General features: G+C 55.7%; 1 protein-coding gene across 4 annotated transcripts in view; it reads left to right on the top strand.

Annotated features, from left to right (window-relative positions):
- PRDM11 (PR/SET domain 11) overlaps positions 1–17,326 on the top strand; it is an 89,639-nt gene extending 72,313 nt beyond the window's left edge. For 3 of the 4 annotated variants that reach the window (XM_060606459.3, XM_060606460.3, XM_078433391.2), the window contains 3 exons: positions 1,881–2,068; positions 6,248–6,874; positions 8,067–17,326. In XM_060606459.3, the coding sequence (XP_060462442.2) occupies positions 1,881–2,068; positions 6,248–6,874; positions 8,067–10,231 (2,980 nt within the window). In that variant the 3' untranslated portion in view covers positions 10,232–17,326. The remainder of the gene's footprint in view (positions 1–1,880; positions 2,069–6,247; positions 6,875–8,066) is intronic. The other variant, XM_060606463.3, reaches the window with a different exon arrangement.
- Positions 17,327–19,799: the final 2,473 nt, after the last annotated feature.

Raw genomic sequence — 19,799 nt, 5'->3', positions numbered from 1 at the left:
GGTTCGCTAAGCTGTTGCTCCGGTATCGGACGTTTCGGTGTTTTCTGCTTTTGCGTTATTGTAAACGATGCTACAGCCAGGGCGGTGGTATGCCGAGTCGTCTACTCGGTCTGCATCTTATGGTCCTTTTTAAAGTTTTTCAAAAATTGCGACAGAATGCACGTGCCATAAAATTTACCATTGTAACCATTTTTTGAAGTATGCAATTCAGCGGCATCAATTTCACTCGCGTTGCGGGGTCGTGACCACCATCCATCTCAAGACTCTTTTCGTCTTCCCCCACTGAAACTATATACCCATTACACGCGAACTCCCCGTCCCCCCACTCCCCACCCTGGCCCCTGGCAACCCCCGTTCTCCTTTCCGTCTCTGAATGTGACTGTTCCTGCAAGGACCTCATATAAATGGGATCCTACCGTATTTGTCCTTTTGTGATCGGCTCCCTTCGCTTGGTATGTGTCTTCAGGGCTCATTCGTGGTACAGCGTATATCGGAATTTCCTTCCTTTTTAAAGCCAAGTAATAGCCATCGTATATGTATTCCACATTCCTTTTATCCACGTATCCATCAGCGGGCATGGGTCGCTCCCACCTGCAGACGGTTGTGAATAATGCTGCCGTGAACATGGGTGTACGAGGCCATATTGCCAATTTGTTTCCCCAAGGCTTGTGCCCACTTATTCTCCACCAGTAGTCTGGGATACACTTTTCTAGCCAATGTGGATGTTATCATTAAAAAGAGAGAGAGGGAGAGAGGGAGAGAAATCTGTGCCAAAGAGACAACGTGCTACTTGCCGTTTCTTTCCTTTGCAGTGATGCTGAGTGCTTTTCGTTTGCTCGTGACCCATTGGGTTTTTTCCCTGTGAATGATTGCGTACCCTGGACTGCTCCAAATACCGTTCTCTGGGCGATGCCAGTCAGTCCGACTTTGATTCCTATCCTGGCTTTTGAGACAAACCATAGCATGAGCAAAAGAAGTTTATTTTTTATGACGCATTTCCTGGATGCTCGCGTGGTGTGGATCCTTAAGACTCCAGTTTCCTCTTGTCCTTTTGATCCCTCCGCCTCTGCTTCTCTGTAGGTGTTACATCATCTCAGCTTTGGAAGGCGGCAGGATGGATGTTGGAAATGTCATTTCAGGGAGCGGGAGTAAGGGAGAGATTCTGAGGGTTTGGCAGAACTTTAAAGGTTATCTGGGCATTGCTGGTGCTTTACATGCCCACAGGGGAGCCGCGAGATCTAGTGGGAAAGACACAGACCTCAAAGCTCCATCTCCCATTTGTTCGCTGTGTGACCTCAGGCGAGTCACTTAGCGTCTCTGAGTCTTAGTTTCCAGTCGTTGCTAACCTTCTCTCGGGTCTTATTTCCCTTCGTCTCCTGTCAGCATCGGGCACCCACTTTTTAAAGACGTTGATCTTCAGCATTTGTTAATTGGCCTTCGGGGCGCCGTTGTCACATGGGTTGTTTCTTCTAGGCTTCGTGAAATCCTGGAAACAGTCCAGGAATCCCACACTTAGCGCCATCGGAGGCCTGCAGGTGTCTGGGGGTCCCTGTGGCTAAAATTTAGCGAAGAGCGAACGACATGGCCTTTCGGTTTGGTAATCGTTTTTATATCTGGTGTTGAATTTTGTGGTTACCAGTACGTGGGAGGTAGGCAGGGCGGCTGTCATCCCTAGTCTCAGAAAACAGAGACCCTCAGAGGGTCCGAGGCTTGCTCGAGGTCGCACAAAACTGTGACGTCGGGACGAGGGACCGGCTCTAGCTGGGGTCCCGATCCCGGACAGGCAGCCGTCCTTCGACTTTTGCGCACGCCCCTTGCCTGTGGACCTCTGACCTCCACCGAGTGGCCCGTGCGTTCTCACCTGTCCCCCTCGCCCCCAGGTACGTGGTCATCTCCCGGGAAGAGAGGGAGCAGAACCTGCTGGCGTTCCAGCACAGCGAGCGCATCTACTTCCGAGCCTGCCGGGACATCCGGCCCGGGGAGCGGCTCCGGGTCTGGTACAGCAAGGAATACATGAAGCGTCTGCACAGCATGTCCCAGGAGACCATCCACCGCAATCTGGCCAGAGGTGAGTCCCCACCCGAGGTGAGGGCCACGCCCGCAAACCAAACACAGGGGAGGCCAGGAGTGCTTCTCTGGGAGCTTCCTGAGAAGACCGTTGGGGAATGCAGTCCAGCGGCGACGGGGAGACCCAGAGGGACGCGGGGCTGGGGACGGACGGTCTGCGTGTGAGCCGCGGCTCTGGGCGGGGCCGCAGACCCTCCAGGGTGCCGTCCTCCCTCAGAAACCCTGGCGCAGGCATCAGAGAGTATCCGGGAGAGAGACAGGGCCCCAAAGCCAAGCGCATAAGTGTAATCAAAGTTGGTCCTCTTTCTCCGACTCAAACTGATGGGAAGGTGCTACAACCCGTCCCTGTCGCAGTGATACTAACATTTGCTAAGTGCTTACCGCGTGCCCAGCGGTGGTTCTGCGGTGTTCACCTACCTCGTAAGGGTGCGGTGGGAATTAGCTGGGTAATGCGCCCATTTAGAGCAATGCCCACCTTGACCACTGTGAGCCCTCGGTTGGAAACTTTTAAGGCTGACCATCCCGTGTGGCTGATTATCCCCCAGCTCACCAATGTAGAAACTGAGCATCGGTTGAATACAGCGACTCACCCGGGGTCACGGGGCTAGGAAGGGCACTGCTGGCTTTCTCATCCACATCTGTCCAGGGTCCTAGTCCAGGGTCTCAGCTCTAACCTACGATGGCATACGGCCTCCCAGACCAAACTCGGTTCTTCCCAGCTTCCTCCTGGCCTCATTCCTGAAAGTCCCGATCACACGCTGTGAATGAACCACCTCTATTAGAAGAAGGCAGTTCTTCTCAGGGAGGGAGGTGGGAAGGTGACCTTAGGTGTGGGTGGTGGCCTGGTGGGGGAGATGTCCATCCAGCTCCATTTAAATGCGTCATTTGCAAGTGGCTTAAAATACCCCCCAGCCCCTAGCCCTTTGCCTCTCTATTCTAGCCTCAGCCTGGCCCAGGCAAACTGGTGAATCCAGCTCCTCTCAGGGGGATATTTCTTGCATTAAGGAAAAGCATTCAAAGACCCAGAGTCCATCTGGTCTCGGGAACCAGGACTGTACCCAAGCCCCACCATGTCACGCTCCTGACCAACCTACTTATTGGAGATAAATCTTCACATGGAGTATGAGTGGAGAAGAGAGAAAGGGGGCAGGGTGGCCCATGGCAATTAAGCTATGTTAATTTTTTTTAAGTTTATTTATTTTGAGGGAGAGTGAGAGAGAGAGAGCGAGCAGTAGCAGAGAGGGGCAGAGAGAGGGAGAGAATCCCAAGCAGGCTCCGTGCTGAGCCCCGCACGGGGCTTGATCTCATGACCACGAGACATGACCGAGCCGAAATCAAGAGTCAGACGCTCCACCAGCTGAGCCACCCAGGCGCCCCAAGGCTGTTTTTAAAAACAAAACAGAACAAAGCGGGTTGTGGACCTTGAATGCACAGCTGCTGCCTGACTTGGTAAAAGGTATCTGTGATTGGGGGGGGCGGTGAGGAGACCCAGCCGACATACTCACCTCTTGTCTTCTTCGGAACCGGGGGTTGGCCACGTGCCGATCTCGCTCGGGAAGGCAGGTTTCTATGACGAGATTCCCTTGGTTTCCGTTTGACCTCTGAAGAGACCTTGTGTAACCGTGTCTGATGCGCAATACATCTTTGTTGAATGGATAAGGGAAGACACGAATGAAGACGGCCAAGAAGTCTCCAAAAGAATCGTCCTATCACCAGAAGAAAAGAAAACCAAGAGAAGTCCTATCTGAGGACACAGGTTCCGTCCCTTGGCCATAATCTTCTTAAATTCTCCTGGATTCGTGATATCCTCCCCCACCCCCACCCCCACCCCCAACCCAGTGTCTTCTCCAAAGCACATCAAGCTGCGATCATCCTCAGAGAGCCCCGAGATCCGAGGGGAACGCTCGGAGGAGGGAGCGACCTCTCGGGAGTGGCTCAAAGGAGGCGTAGCAGAGAGGCTTGAGATGAGATACGTGAAGATTTGTGAAGATACAGGAGGAAGGAGTGGCTGTTCCTGGCCAGGCTGAGCAGTAGGAAACAGGAAGGAGACTGAAAGGCACCGTGGGGCCGGGCCAGAGCCGCGGGTGGGCTTGATCCTAAAGCCCTTGGGAGCAGTCATGAGCTCAGTGGCCTTTAGCTGTGTAGACGTCTCTGTAGCCTACAGCTTTGGCAGGCTCTGAATACAGTTTAGTGGCATCTTAGATTGGTGGGCCAGCCCCGCTCCGGGAAGGGGATCCCGACACTCAGTCACCGAGGGTCTTGCGTGGAAGGAAGTTCCTTTGTAATTGGGGGCTGGAGCCCTGAGAAAGGCCAGAGCATGAATTACTGGTCCTTCTTAAGTAGGGACGTTACCTGAAGCCCAGAAACTTCTTCCTGCAGACCGTTTAAAGTATGCCTTTGTGGAGATCTTTTAAGAGCGGGATGCATCGGATAGGTGTATTCAAAAAAACCTTGTGTCATTTGATCCACTTTGAGCCACCGATTCACTCTGTGGTGTTTCCCCCCATATTTAATGGAGGCTTTGAAATCAATTCCACGATGCTGAAAGGTCCTTCTCGGCCTTTAGATTTTTCCGAGCGCCTTGAGTCCAAAGAAGTCCCCCACGCATCCTGGGAGATTTGAATGACCTTGTCTTTAAGCAGAGACGCATGAGGACTCCCTGCTGATGTATAGCCTTGAGCTCCCGACATAAGCTGTTTGCCGCCTGACTGGTCTGTGAGAAGTGAAAGCGTGGTCCTTGACGTTTGGAGATTCCAAATGGGCAAGTGTCATAGCTGATCTGTACCGCGAACGTGTCGCATTTGTTAGTGTTCACGTCCACCCTTTCTGCTCCTCGGTCGTTATAAAAATATAGGCTGTGAGAGCCACCTGACTTTCAGGGGCCCTGAACATAACGTTATTCGTGCGAGGACAGAAGAGGGGTGTCCTGATTAGGTTACCCCCTTTTGTGCTGTTACCCGTCGGAAGCCTGGATTCATACACGGGCCGGGGCACGGCACCCCTTGCCGGCTGCGGGAGCCAGGGCTCGGGCATAGCATGGATCTTCTGGATTGTTCCCAGAGATCCTTTGGCCTCCGCTCCACTCAGAGGTTTTTAGCAAACACGGCTTTTGGAAATCCATCCGCAACATACATTCAGGTCAAGTCACTGCTCGGAGTCAGCTCCCAGGGCCCCGCCTCTATCTAGGAAGCCCTTTGAGATTCCCCGGCCCCACAGGCCGCCGTCAGGAGACCTTCTGAGGGTCCCCTGTAGCATCTGCAACCCCCGGGGAGCATACGCCCTTCTATAGCAATTTATGAGACTGTGGCGGCCGTTTCAAAGAATCAGGCTAAAATTCTTGTTGGGAGCTCAGCAACGTCTCTGAAGCCAGTCACGTGATGGAAAGAGCTAGAAAAGGGAGCGTTCTTTGTATCATCAGGTAAGGAGACACGGCTATATTTCAAGAATGCTTTGGGTCAGTGGGGCCACGCCCCTCTTTGTCTTGCTGGAGGCTGCCCGCCCGGGAGCCATCAGCCACTGTGGGGGGCCCCGTCTTCCCGTTCCCCCGCTGCCTCGGTTGTGGGAGAACCACAGACGTTCAGGTCACGCTCCCTTCCGTGCACCTCGTCCTCTGATCACTGGGAGAGTTAAGAAAGGATGGTTGGCTGTGGGTCGGTCTCTGCCCCGAGGGGCCGTCTCGGGGCAGCCAGGGAGCCGGAAGGAGCAGACTCCGTGTTTCGTGTGTACCTTTTACCAAGTCGAAGCAGCCGTCTTCCAGTTGCCAGGACTGGACGAGAAGCCTGGAGGGCGGGGAGCCACACGCACTGAGCTCTGAGGTGCGCGCCCACCCGCCCGGTTTGATCGGTGGGGGTGTCATCTTCTACGGTTACCGAACTTCCCACTGCCCTCCCCTATAGCCTTCCCTCCATTTGTAAATGTGCCGCGTGTATACGTAAGGCTCCCGTGCAACGCGTGGTCTTTTTAGAGAGTTCGGCCCACGTTTCGGGATCCCACTCTAGACCCCGTGATCCGCTGAGTGACCCGCCTCTCTCTCCCTGTCGTGTCACACCTGCCCCACAAGGCCAGATTCCAGAGGGATGTGTCAAGTGACTTTCCCGATAGGAGGCGTGCCTTGTTTTCTGTTGGTTTCTCCACGTCGGGGCTTTTCCCCCCTTCCTCACGCCCTGGTTTTCCTTCCTAGGAGAGAAGAGGTTGCAGAGGGAGAAGTCTGAACAGGCTCTGGATAACCCAGAAGACCTGAGGGGTCCCCTTCCGCTCCCCGTGTTGAGACAGGGCAAAAGTCCCTACAAGCGTGGCTTTGACGAGGGGGATGTGCACCCCCAGGCCAAGAAGAAGAAGATTGACCTCATTTTCAAGGACGTGCTGGAGGCTTCCCTGGAGTCCGCGAAGGCGGAAGCTCACCAGCTGGCACTGAGCACCTCGCTGGTCATCAGGAAAGTCCCCAAGTACCAGGACGAGGCCTACAGTCGGTGCGCCATGACCGTGTCACATGGCGTGCAGAATGTCGGCCGGACCCAGGGGGAAGGGGACTGGAAGATCCCCCAGGGGGTTTCCAAGGAACCAGGCCCGTTGGAGGATGAAGAAGAAGAACCTTCGTCCTTCAAGGCCGACAGCCCCGCCGAGGCCTCCCTTGCGTCCGACCCTCACGAGCTCCCCACCACGTCCTTTTGCCCTAACTGTATTCGCCTAAAGAAGAAAGTCCGGGAGCTCCAGGCCGAACTAGATATGCTTAAGTCTGGGAAGCTTCCTGAACCCCCCGTGCTGCCCGCACAGGCCCTGGAGCTCCCGGAGCTCTCGGACCCCGCAGGTAAGTTGGCGTGGATGAGACTGTGGCCGGAGGGACGGGCGCCCGGTGGGCAGGGTGAGGGTGGCCTGGCGCTCTCTGCTGGAGCCACCTTCCCCGGGGGGACCTGAGGCGTGTCACGAGGGGGGCGGACTCCGGTCGCGGCCCTTGCCCGCAGGTGCCTGCCCCCGACAGGCTGCTTCTCAGCTCCAGCGGGACGCCTCGCGTCATGCCCTTGTATCCTCCCCATCAATAAAGGAAGTTCCACTGCTGGAGGGGTGTGTGCTGTGTTCTTGACCCGCTGCCTCTCTCTAGTGGGCCTACCGGTGTCTCAGCCCCACGCTCAACTTCTAAACCCCATCTCTCTCTCTCCCCAGTCCCAAGCAGGGCACCCCGTGGGGGAGAGCTCCCGGCCTTGTTGACCTCAGTCCCGGAACACAGCCTCGTTCTTCTCTTCCCGAATCGCTCTTCTGCCGCACGCGGTCCTATCTCCCCTGCCCGGAGTGTTCTAGAAGGACCGGGATGCGGGGGCGTGTGGCTGCACGCCTCGGTGCTTTTCTGTCGGCCGCTGGGATCTTTAGACTCGGTCGACAACCGGCAAGGTTTTCTCGGAACACAGCTGCAGCTGAGTCCAGCATTTACGTAGCGTTTCCTATTTTAACCTCATCCCGTAGCGCAGAGTGAGGCGTTTCAGATACTCGAAGCATGCGTCTTGACCAAGCTGCATTCTGATCCTGAAATAGCCCCGGGGGCCGTGGCAAGCCGCCTTCCCGCGAGGGCGGCACGCCGGCCCCTGACCACGCTGGCCGCTGGGATAAGCGAGCCCCCGCGTCCTCGCCCCGGGGGGCTCGGGGACCCTCGACGTGCTTCGTTCTCTCCGCCAGGTCGGCTCTCGTGGTCGTGCCGCTCAGTCGATGGGGAAGATGAGGTTCCGTGAGCACCCGCTGGTGGAGGGTGAGGGCCGGCGGCCCGGTGCGGGGTGGCCACCGGGGGGCGACCCCCCCGCCCCCCCCCCGCCAGAGAGGAGAAGCCACACGCGGATAGTGAGAGTGCCTGTAAAACAAATCCGAGGCCGGGGTTCGGTCCGTCGTAGCAGGTGGCTCGCGGGTCACGCAGCGTGGCGCCTTTGTTTGGGGCCGCGTGCCCGGTCGCTTTGGAGAAGTCGCTGTGTTCGCCCCCGGGGCCTTCAAATGTCTCCTTCCCGTTTGTCTTGCAGCCTCCGAGAGCATGGTGTCCGGCCCCGCCATCCTGGAGGACGACGACCCGGAGGTCGACTCGGCCGACGAATCCGTCTCCAACGACATGATGACCGCCGCCGACGAGCCCTCCAAGATGTCGTCCGCCGCCGGGCGCCGGATCCGGCGCTTTAAGCAGGAGTGGCTGAAGAAGTTCTGGTTCCTGCGGTACTCCCCCACCCTCAACGAGATGTGGTGCCACGTCTGCCGCCAGTACACGGTGCAGTCGTCCCGCACGTCGGCCTTCATCATCGGCTCCAAGCAGTTCAAGATCCACACCATCAAGCTGCACAGCCAGAGCAACCTGCACAAGAAGTGCCTGCAGCTGTACAAGCTGCGTATGCACCCCGAGAAGACGGAGGAGATGTGCCGCAACATGACCCTGCTCTTCAACACCGCCTACCACCTGGCCCTCGAGGGCAGGCCCTACCTGGACTTCCGGCCCCTGGCCGAGCTCCTGCGGAAGTGCGAGCTCAAGGTGGTGGACCAGTACATGAACGAGGGCGACTGCCAGGTCCTCATTCACCACATCGCCCGCGCGCTGCGCGAGGACCTGGTGGAGCGCATCCGCCAGTCGCCCTGCCTCAGCGTCATCCTGGACGGGCAGAGCGACGACCTGCTGGCCGACACGGTGGCCGTCTACGTCCAGTACACCAGCAGCGACGGGCCCCCGGCCACGGAGTTCCTGTCCCTGCAGGAGCTGGGCTTCTCCAGCACGGACAGCTACCTGCAGGCCCTCGACCGGGCCTTTTCTGCCCTGGGCATCCGGCTGCAGGACGAGAAGCCCACCGTCGGCCTGGGCATAGACGGGGCCCACGTCACGGCCAGCCTGCGCGCCAGCATGTTCATGACCATCCGCAAGACGCTGCCCTGGCTGCTGTGCCTGCCCTTCATGGTGCACCGGCCCCACCTGGAGATCCTGGACGCCATCAGCGGGAAGGAGCTCCCCTGCCTGGAGGAGCTCGAGAACAACCTGAAGCAGCTGCTCAGCTTCTACCGCTACTCGCCGCGCCTCATGTGCGAGCTGCGGTCCACGGCGGCCACCCTGTGCGAGGAGACGGAGTTCCTGGGGGACATCCGCGCCGTGAGGTGGATCATCGGGGAGCAGAACGTCCTCAACGCCCTCATCAAAGACTACCTGGAGGTGGTGGCCCACCTCAAGGACGTCAGCAGCCAGACCCAGCGGGCGGACGCGTCCGCCATCGCGCTGGCCCTGCTGCAGTTCCTCATGGACTACCAGTCGGTCAAGCTCATCTACTTCCTCCTGGACGTGATCGCCGTGCTCTCACGCCTGGCCTACGTCTTCCAGGGCGAGTACCTGCTGGTGTCCCAGGTGGACGACAAGATCGAGGAGGCCATCCAGGAGATCAGCCGGCTGGCCGACTCCCCGGGGGAGTACCTGCAGGAGTTCGAGGAGAACTTCCGGGAGAGCTTCAACGGGATCGCGATGAAGAACCTCAGGGTGGCCGAGGCCAAGTTCCAGTCCGTCAGGGAGAAGATCTGCCAGAAGACCCAGGTGATCCTGGCCCAGAGGTTTGATTCCCGCAGCCGGATCTTCGTGAAAGCCTGCCAGGTGTTCGACCTGGCCGCCTGGCCCAGGAACAGCGAGGAGCTCGTGAGCTACGGCAAGGAGGATATGGTGCAGATATTCGAGCACCTGGAGGCCATCCCCACCTTTTCCCGGGACGTCTGCAGGGAGGGGCTGGACCCCCGGGGCAGCCTGTTGATGGAGTGGCGGGAGCTCAAGGCCGATTACTACACCAAAAACGGCTTCAAAGACCTGATCGGCCACATCTGCAAGTACAAGCAGAGGTTCCCGCTCTTGAACAAGGTCATCCAGGTCCTCAAGGTCCTCCCCACTTCCACCGCCTGCTGCGAGAAAGGCCGCAACGCCCTGCAGCGAGTTCGCAAAAACCACCGCTCCCGCCTGACGCTGGAGCAGCTCAGCGACCTGTTGACGATCGCCGTGAACGGGCCGCCCATCGCCAGCTTCGACGCCAAGCGAGCCCTGGACAGCTGGTTTGAGGAGAAGTCTGGCAACAGTTACGCGCTGTCGGCCGAGGTCCTCAGCAGGATGTCCGCGCTGGAACAGAAGCCGGTGCTGCAGACCGTGGACCACGGGTCAGAGTTCTACCCGGACATCTAGGGGGCCGGCGTCACAGAGTTCACTAAGCTGTTGAATATTTTTTTAATCTATACTCATAAGCTTTGATATATAAATATATATTATATTATATATATATATATACATACATATATATATATATATATATATATATATATATATAAACCCACACTGAAAATTTTTAAGAACCGAGGTGATGCATCCACCAGAAGCCACTGGGAGCTTTCACAAAGCAACGATGTTGGAAACCGACTCTGGTCTACAAGATCCGGCAGCCGTTTTCACTCACGGAAGCATGTGCTGGGGCCACACGCGTTCCCACCTAACAGCCAACCAACAGCCTAAGCTAAAACGACGGGTCTCTGTCATCACCTTTAGGTGGTTTGTTTCGTTTTATGTTTTCGTTTGGGGGTTGAGGGGTTGGGGTTTGGGTTTCTGTCTTGCCTTTTCTTTTCCCGTCTGGTTTACGACGGGGGTTCTTGGCCTCTTCGCTGCCGTGCTGGTGTAGCTGAGTCCCATCTCTGATTTTGGAGCGGGGCAGGTGGTGTATCCGGATTGGGGGGTGTGTGTGTGTGACTTTCTCCCTTGTCCCCCCTGATTTCAGCTTGAGAGGTTTGTACTCGTTTCCTGTTGAGCGTTCCTTCACTGTCTTAGAAACAAACGTGTCGGTCAAACTGTGACACCCACCATTCCCCACCTCTGTCGCCTCTCCCGTCTCTGGGTTCTGGATTCCCTCCTTCCAGCCCCCTGGATCCTGAAGATATTACCTGTTGTACTGAAGGCAAAACTGCCTTACAACCGAGCTTGAAATCGTGGGGAAGGGACAAGGTGTGTGTTGGGGGGCGGGAGGGGTGGGGGTGGGAATTTTTTTTTGCATTCCTGTTCTCCCGTGGTGTGGGGTAAAATAATATAATTCCATTCAGATCCAGGACTTTGGGGGAAATGAAGAGCCAGGAAGTCCAGACCCTCATAGGGCAGCGATTTTTGGCTAAAAGCAAGTCCGATGGAGAGTGTGTATTCAATTTACATGAATTATTTATGCTCTGTCTTTATAATCATATGATGTGTTGGGGGTATTTTTTTTGTGCATTTAGTAATCAAATGCCTGCTATAGTTCAGTGGCAGGAGATGTCAATGCAAGTTGTGCCCTGGGTTGTGCTTAACTCCGAGGAGGGTCTCTAGGCATGGAGGCCTTCTTTGGTGACAAGGCTGATAATAAACCCTTCAGCCTGGCAGGAGGCAGTGGGGAACCAGGCCTTGCATCCATGCCTGTGAATGCCTCCTTTTTTGAACAGGGTAGAGATGTCCTAAAGAAAAGGAATAAACAAGAGGTCAGACGGGACTCTCAAGGCAGCAGCCTACACACACACACACACACACACACACACACACACCAGACGCACACACACACACGCACGTACACACACACACACACACACACACAACCACAATATAAGCTTTAGAAATAGCCACTTGCCTATTCCCTGGGGCAAGTAATGGTTTTAAGCTAGAGGAGTCTGATCGATGCTCTTTTGTTCATTTAACTACCAGTATACCTCGCAAGGGAGTTTTTTTAAACAAAATGTGCGTGAGCTGTTACAAACTTCTGTTCATGTTTCCACATCTGATTTATGCGTATCTGATATGCAGAGATCCTACATTGTGGGTGCAGGTCGTGTTTGGGGGAGGAAGGAAGATCTGCGTTGTCCGTGGTCAGGTCCTCTCACTCGGCAGAGGGTGGGCAGAGGACGGTGTGATCGGGCCACAGGCCAGGCCCCCGTGTCTCCAACCTGCTCGGCTCAGACGTAGAACTGTGGTGGCTTCCTTCCTTCTTGGTTTAGCTTGTCTCCGAGGCCTCGTGCCGCTGTTGAGAACCGTAGTGGAAATGTCATCAACACTGAACATGTCATTCCCCTTTCCTTGTCCTGCCCGTACCTTCACTCCCCACACGTCCCCTCCCCCCACCCCTATGGTCTTGGTGCTAAGATAACTTTAGAATCATTGCTGCTAGTTGATAGCTTTTCATTATATAAATATATTATATATATATATATTATATATTATTTTTGAAACTTTTTCGTTTGTTTTCAACAGTGATGTAGCATGTTAAAAAAAAAAACAAAAAAACAAGAAACAAAAAAAAAAACCACCCGGTTTTCTCCAACTGTCCCACTGCCAGGCCTCATATGCTGCCTTGTTCAACAAATCAATGCACCCCTGCCTGGTGACATTCACCACCCACCCCCTCTCCTGGCCCCCTTCCCAGTCCCTCGTACTTCCCCACCCTCCTCTGAACAAGGAGAGAGCAGAAACTAGCAAGGAAACACCCAAAGCTCTTTCTGAGGCTTCGGAATTCCCAGCCTCAAACCATGTCCGTGCTTCAAGCTGATGTGTTCCCCCCCCCCCCGCCCCCCGCCCGCCCTCCGCCGCTCCTCCCATCCGGGTCAGTATTCGTGGTCAAGTGGGATGCCCTTGCAAAGCACAAGTTCCACCCTACCCTCCCGGACATTCTGTCCGCCACACACAAAAACTATCATGCCTGTGGGAGCTTTCTTGGAACATCACACGGACTAAGTGAGGTGGGTTGGGGGCAGAGAAGGCTGGCAAGGGGAACCTTGGTGGGGGCCGGCAAAAGTAGGTTGGGATCCTTTCTTCGAGCCACCAGTTGCCTTAGACCTTCTCCTTTCCCCTTCTGCTCCTCTCCTCCCACTACACTGGGAGCCATCCCCTGGACCACTCATTTGAAAACCTGGAAGAGAGAATCACTGATGACTGCCTGAGGACTGGCTGTCCAGTCAGGGCTGTGACTGTTTCAAGAGGCCATGGCCCGAATTAGCTCCGATTTTTATCCAGACGGGGAAAAAGATCCTTCGGGCCTACGCCAGCATCTGCCGTGAGCTGGCGACGTACCTCTGGGCTAGGAGCACGAGCGCGTGCCAGCAGCACGGGGACTGCGGGTGGCCTCCTGCCGGGCCAGGCTCCACGCCCGGGGCAGGTTGAGCTCTCTCGGGGGCCGGGGGTGCTCGAAGTCTGGCAAGGCGCTCTAAAACTCCGGGTGCTCATGGCTTCTGTTGAATGCAGCCAGGCCTGGGTGGTGTGAGGCACTCTGAAGGCCACTTTACCTTGGGACCGGAAGTAACCAGGGCACAATTTGGGTGACACGCCCACTGCAATTTACACAGGGTCTTTTTTCAACCTGGATGCTCCCGGGAGGCTCCGTGCTCCCAGCCTGTGAATGTCGCGCGTGATTTCTAACATGGGAGTTGCCACTCTCCCGCCTCCTCGTGAAAGACTTTCGGGAGAACGGGCCCCCACAGGGTCTCGCCCAGGGAACCACAGGCTCAGCTAGCCTGATCTCCCTTTGATGGGTATAAAAAGCTGTGGCCGGGCAGTCCTTGTATCCCAAATATGGTCACTTCAGATGAGAGAGAGCCCTTTAGCTCAGCCACTGGCTTAGAATGACATGTTTGTCTCCGGGGTTGAGACTTGTCCTAATTGGGCTGACCGATGAATGATTTTCTTTGGCTCATAGAGGAGGGTGGGAAGTGAGTTCAGGTTCATGGCCGTGTGTGCCCAGGAGATACACTGCACAGCCTGGGCGCCACAAGCCCTTGTGATTAACACGGTTCGCTTCCTCTATTGGAGGACAAAGACACCCCCTGCCATCCAGTATCTGTGGAAGCTGAGGGTAGCCCAGCCCCGGCTACAACTCTCGCCACATCAGAATCCCCACGTTTTGCCCACCCGGTCGAACAGGAGAGTCCAGGCATCCAAAACACCAGGTTTTTATTTTTATTTTTACTTTGTCCACGACCGCCTAGGACATTCTTGTCTCCTCATCCTCACTTGAGAATGAGAGCGGGCTTGGGCTGCAGGGCGTCTGCTTGGCCGGCCGCGGTGCTGGGCCCTGAACCCAGGGCAGGTGGGGGTCTCGCCCCAGCCCCGCTACCTGTTTCCATGTTGAGTTGTCTTGCTCAGCCCCCTGTCCTTGACTTGCTTATGTCAACCCTGTCATTTGGAGGAAGGACCTTGTAATTATTTAAGGTAACGTTTAAGTAGCTGCCATTTGTTTGGACGTGATCCCGAGAAGGAGGAAACAGGGAAGGACGCGTAGAATGCCGAACGTGGTCGCAGCGAGACAGAAATGGCTTATGGGACTGGCCCAGCTGGGCTGTGGGGCCGCTGTTCTCCTGAGCCCCGTGGGGTCCAGGAGGCGGCCTGGGGTTGAAGTAGAACTTCTTTTCTAGATTCCTCCCCGTGTGTTTTCCCTCCCATCCCCTCTAGGGATAGGAATTCTGGATCTGGATCTGGTGATGGCATGTGGTCTGGGTTGATTTCCAACTAGAATTTGTGTTTTTCTAGGTCCTACGCCCAGTTTGTGCAGAGGGTTCCGGGGACACTGGACCTCACGCCCCCCCTCACCCCTTCAAGGGGCCACCCTAGCCAGGTCAGCCTGGGACAGCCAAAGCAGGGAGGCCAGGCCTCCTTAGGTGAGAAAGGCGTGTTTGGAGAGCAGGGGACCCTGGGACGGTCCCATTGCAGACACCAGCCTCCTGGGGGTGGTCATGGGTTCTGTGCTGGGTCGTGGGTTCTGGCCTTGTTTCCTCCTCATATCTTGAGGAAGGAAGATTTCCTCCAGAGACACGTGGGGCCCTTCTGCTTGGAGGGAGACCTCTCTCCTGGTCTCTGCTCACAGGGTCCTTTCACCGAGTGGATGGAGCTGTGATATTTTAAGAAGCCTTTGAGGTGATCCTTGTGTGTTAGCCAGAGGGAGAAAAAAAAGTGCCCTTTTGGGAGGAAAATGGTACAGCCCTCCTCTTCCATCTGGCTTTCCCCCCTCCGCCCTGTCCCCACCCACCCCCATCCCTTCAAGTGGTGTTGCCCTGGAAATACCTATGCAATCCAGTCTCCCTAGGAGAGCGCATGGAAGCAGGGGGTATGTGCAGTGTATCATACAAATGCTACAGCATATATATTGTATATATGGACATATGCCGTACGTATACACACAGAGTAAGAGATTAAATCACGTCTATATATCTATAAATAATATCCTATATATTTATACATTTCTATGTTTTAAATAGATATAAAAATAGAGTCTATAGAGAGCTGGGAGAGCAACGGGAAAGCCTGTCGCTGTGTTGTGCAAAGAGGGAGGAGGCAGGGCCTCTGCAGGGGGAGGTGTGGAAGCCAGGAGGGCACTGTCTGCCGGGAATGGGGTCTCCTGCCCACAGTGCAGGACAGGAGAGTCCCCGGGCCTCTGCCCTCTCCGCGCACTTTCTCTCCTTTACCGCAGGCTTGGGCTGAGGTGGAAGGAGATACTCGCCCTCTGAGCTCCAGCCGAAGTGCCCCCCACGCCCCCCCTCACCCCCTGCACTCCGACGCTTAGGTGGTCACTGCTGCTTGGCCCTGGGACGTGGTCTCTGGGCCCTGGTGGAGGGACCACTGCACAGTTTCCCCTAATGCCCTCCCCCTACAGGAATGAGCAGCGCTGGTGGCAACCGGAAAGGTGCACATTGGACCCAGAGGGGCCCAGGGAGGATGCCCTCCTTGCCCCCTTAGGTGCTTCTGCTGACCCCTAGAGGCCAAGCCTCTGAAGTGCGGCTGCCCCCCGCCTCCTTCACCCCCTCCACCGCTGTCTGCCAGGGCGCTGCAGGGGTGAAGCAGGCGGCGTGAACATCACCAGCCAGTGCTGCCCGCTACGTGGAGGCTTTCCGGCCAGGGCGGGGGGCGCCGGAGAAGGGCGGGAGCGGCAGACCCCCCGCACCCAGAGCTTCGGTGAAAACTCAAGTTCACAAGCAGGGCTTCGGCTCGGCCCGGTTTGCACAGCTGCTGTTGCTGGCTGTACTCAGGACGACGCTCTCCCCTCCCCCGCGTGGAGGCCCGTGACCCCTCCGCCCACCGCCACCGTAACAGGCAGGTTTAGTTCACGTACACTGTTCCGATTCTGTGACTCGAGGCAGCGGCTGAGCCGGATGCCCCGAGCTTATCCGCTTCCACTGGGGAGGACGCCTTCCCCGGCTTTTATCCCTGCTCCCGCCCCAGGCTGGGAAGGTGTGTCTGGGGCGTCTGGGGAGGCCGCTGGTGCAGCCGGCAGTGCCACCGAGGGCTTGTGTGGCCCCGACCAAATCAGGAGCCCGTTAGCGTCCGGGTTTCTCTCCACCGTTTCGTTTCCCTGGAGGTAGGAGAGGAGGGGCCGACAGGGCTGCAGGTGATAGGAGACAGCCAGCGGCTGCCCCCTCTCCTCCAGACCAGCCTAGGCCTTTCGGCTCTCCAAAGGCACTTACCTCTGTCCCCGAGCCTCCTCTGACCCCACGTCCTCCTCTTCCCTGCCATCTACCAACGTACCTCAGTCTCCAGCAGACCCAACCTCTACACCTATGGTCTGGGGCAGGTCTGTTTCGCCAATGCCCACCTCTTCGCCCCTCCACGTCTGCCTGGGTCTCCTTGAGCCACAGCTGGCTGCCCACTGGGTCTCGGAATCCCTTCCAGTGCCTCCAGAAAGACCAGGGCGGCCCGAGCCTTCCTGCCACGGTGGTGGGTCAGACCCATGGCCAGGGGTGGGCATCCCCGGGTAGCAATCCACGATGCACTGTACCTCAGAGAGAGAGCATACCATGGGCCTCACGGGCACCGTGCCTCCGTCCAGGCGAGGACAGCCGGTTACAGTAAATACTGCTTGCAAGGAGACAAGGGCCAGGCTGCCCTCGGGCGCCCCTGCGTCTCCACTTTGGTCTCTCGGGAAGAGCCAGCAGGTCTGATTTGCTCTTTTTCAGCCCTGTCTCTCTCCTTCTCTCCACCCCCACGCTGCTGAACCGATTCATTTCAATCACAAAGGAAAACTAAGGTGGGGGGGGGGGAATACTTAGGAGTCTATTATCACACACATATTAATATGTTAATACTTTCTTTCTTAAAAAAAAAAAAAAACCTCTTGACGTTATTATTTTGCAGACTACGCTTTATAGTACCTGTGTGACGGGACCTAGAACACTGGATACAAATAGAGCTATGTTGGTTTATCATAATATGTACGCAGAAACTTTCCTTTTGTCATATTATCCTTGTAATGTAAGAAGATTGTTAATAAAAGCATTTAAATTTACTCACCAAGGTCGAATCTCTGCCTCCTTGCCTCCATCCCAGGCCTGGGCCCTGGGCCATCCAGAACGGGTCCTATTTCAAAGGCTCCAGGGTCAGGATAGGAGCCTGCCTGCTGCTGCCAGGTTGGAAGGTACTAGAAGAGACCTCTAAGCCCCTTCCTGCCTCTCTCACTTTTCCCCCAGTCAAATCCATTTCCAGCAGGTAACCTACATGCCTCACCCACCTATCTGGCCAAAAGGAGGTGTAAAACCGAAACCATTTAAAATAAACCGGCCTGCCCCCGCATGCATTTATCCCACAGAGACTCTGGGAGGAAGCACACCCAGAGCGGTTGCAGACAGACTGTTGCTCTGATGCTCTCTCCAACTGCCTTGCACAGTTCTCCACCTGCACACCTGGTCCCTGGGGAGGGTCTTCCCCCGCTGGTTCACTAACGGCACTGGCATGGGGACGGGTGTAAGCGATGCTTTGCCCAAATTGTTCTAGAGAAAAGATGGGCATAAATTCAGTAAAGACATAGATAAAGTGTTTGTATTTCTTCTAAAGAGGATCTAAGCTCTCCTACTCTCAGCTTCGGCTCCCCGCTAATCTGGCTTCCTTTCAGGGGCCGTCCTTCTCCCCTTTCCTTAATCTCTGCCATCTTCCTCCCAGGCTGTGACCCTCAGGTCACTCAGGTCCCCTCAGTTGGTCACTCAGAGGCTTCCTGTTGTGAACGCCACCCCACAGTGCCCATGGAATGTTCTGGTTCTCTTCTTTTCCCAGAAGATGGGGGATAGGAGAGGAAGGAGCAAAGGGCCATAAGCTGTCCATGCCTATCCAGCCCAGGGGAACCAGCATCAGCCCACACTCCATTGCTGGCCATCTGGATTTGACTTTCATTGGCGGTCTTATCTGGAACCTATTAATGATTTCATCACTGGAGAGCAAGGAATGGAAAGATCCTCCACCTGCACTTGGCCATGAGATCGGTCTCCCCCGAGCCGGGCTTGGAGGATGTGGTAAGACAATGAAATCTAGCCCACTCCCTTCCTTCCCCCTTCTCTCCAGTTGCTCCCTAGCTTCCCTCTCCAAGAATCAAAGGACAAGTTGCATTCACCTCAGAGAGATGACGCAGGACACTGACTAGTGGCCCAAAGACCCGAGGGGATGCTATGTGACAATGTCTACAATGATCTTTTGAAAACACAAGTCTAGTCATGGCATCTTCTCTGCTTAAAACTCTCTGGTGGTTTCCCATTGCCCTTGAAGTTCAATCCAAGGGCCTGAGCATGACCATGGCCCTGCACAGTCTAGCCCCTGCCTACCTCCTGGCCTCAGCCTGTGACCTCCTCTGCCCGGGGCTCCAGGCACACCTCCCTTCTCTGTTCCTCAGGCTCACCAAGCTTTTTTCTGCCTCAGGACCTCCCATTACCCCGGGGCACTCTGCCTGGGATGGTTTCCCCCAGGGTGGTTGTATGGCTGAGCTCTTCTCCTCTTTTAGAATCAGCTAAAATGCCACCTGTTCAGAGAGGTCTTCTGTCTCTAAATAGCCACCCTCGAGGCACCGCCCGTTGTCCCTCCCGTAATTATTTTCTTTCAAGACCCTTATCTCTGTTTGCCTCTGTGTCTGGGGGTGGGGGTGGCTGTGTGTGCCTGTGTGTGATTTTCCTATGTCTGGTTTTCCCCCTCTAGGTTGTAAAGCCCACAAGAAAAAGTGGAGACTTTCTAATATCACATAGTAGGCATTTAATCAATGTTTATTGAAATGACTTCACGCAGCACCTGATAAAAGTATAATCCCATTAATGCTGTATTGGTCACAGGGGAAGTCCTAGATGCTTCCACTTCATCTGTCCCTGTATGAGCTTCTCCATTTAATCAGGATGACTCTGCACCTGACCCCCGGCTATCTCCGGCCTTGACTCAGCCTCTTCTTTATACAAAGCTGGACGTGGCCCCTGAGGTGCCTACTTGAAATACCCTCCACTCCCACCGGCTCTTGTCCCTTGAATAATGGTCTCTTCCAATCCAGGCAGGTGTCCCCTCTTTCCCCGAGCAAAGAGAACTTCCCAGCGCCTTCCAGCTTGGTAATTCTCAGGCCGTGGTTCCAGGTAGCATTTTAAAGCCACTGTGTGTGTATCTAAGTTACCTTTCCAATAAAGACGCTTGGCCACTGGCTGTATGTCAGAGCCTGGACTTTAGGGTTAGAGGACACCACATTGGATCCCCGCGCCCTCCCCCCCCCCCCCACCTCTTATAAGCTGTGAGACTTAGGTAGGTCACTTATCTGAGTCTGTGCCTTCAGCGCTTAGCACAGAGCAGTGGTCCACGGCATGCTGTTTATCGTCATTATCGTCAGATCAGGATGACCTAGGTGCCAGAACGGTGTGTGATTCCCCACTGCCATCACCTTTCACCCGGAATTACTGGGGCCACCTTGGATGAGGACAGCTGGAACGGACTCCTCTGCCGGAATGGGGGTCACCTCTTCCTTCTCAGTCTA

The sequence above is a fragment of the Panthera onca genome, chromosome D1, assembly GCF_046562875.1.
Source record: "Panthera onca isolate mPanOnc1 chromosome D1, mPanOnc1 haplotype 2, whole genome shotgun sequence".
Classification (NCBI taxonomy): Eukaryota; Metazoa; Chordata; class Mammalia; order Carnivora; family Felidae; genus Panthera; species Panthera onca.
Note: the sequence above shows the minus strand (reverse complement) of the source record. Positions and strands in the feature narration are given on the sequence as shown.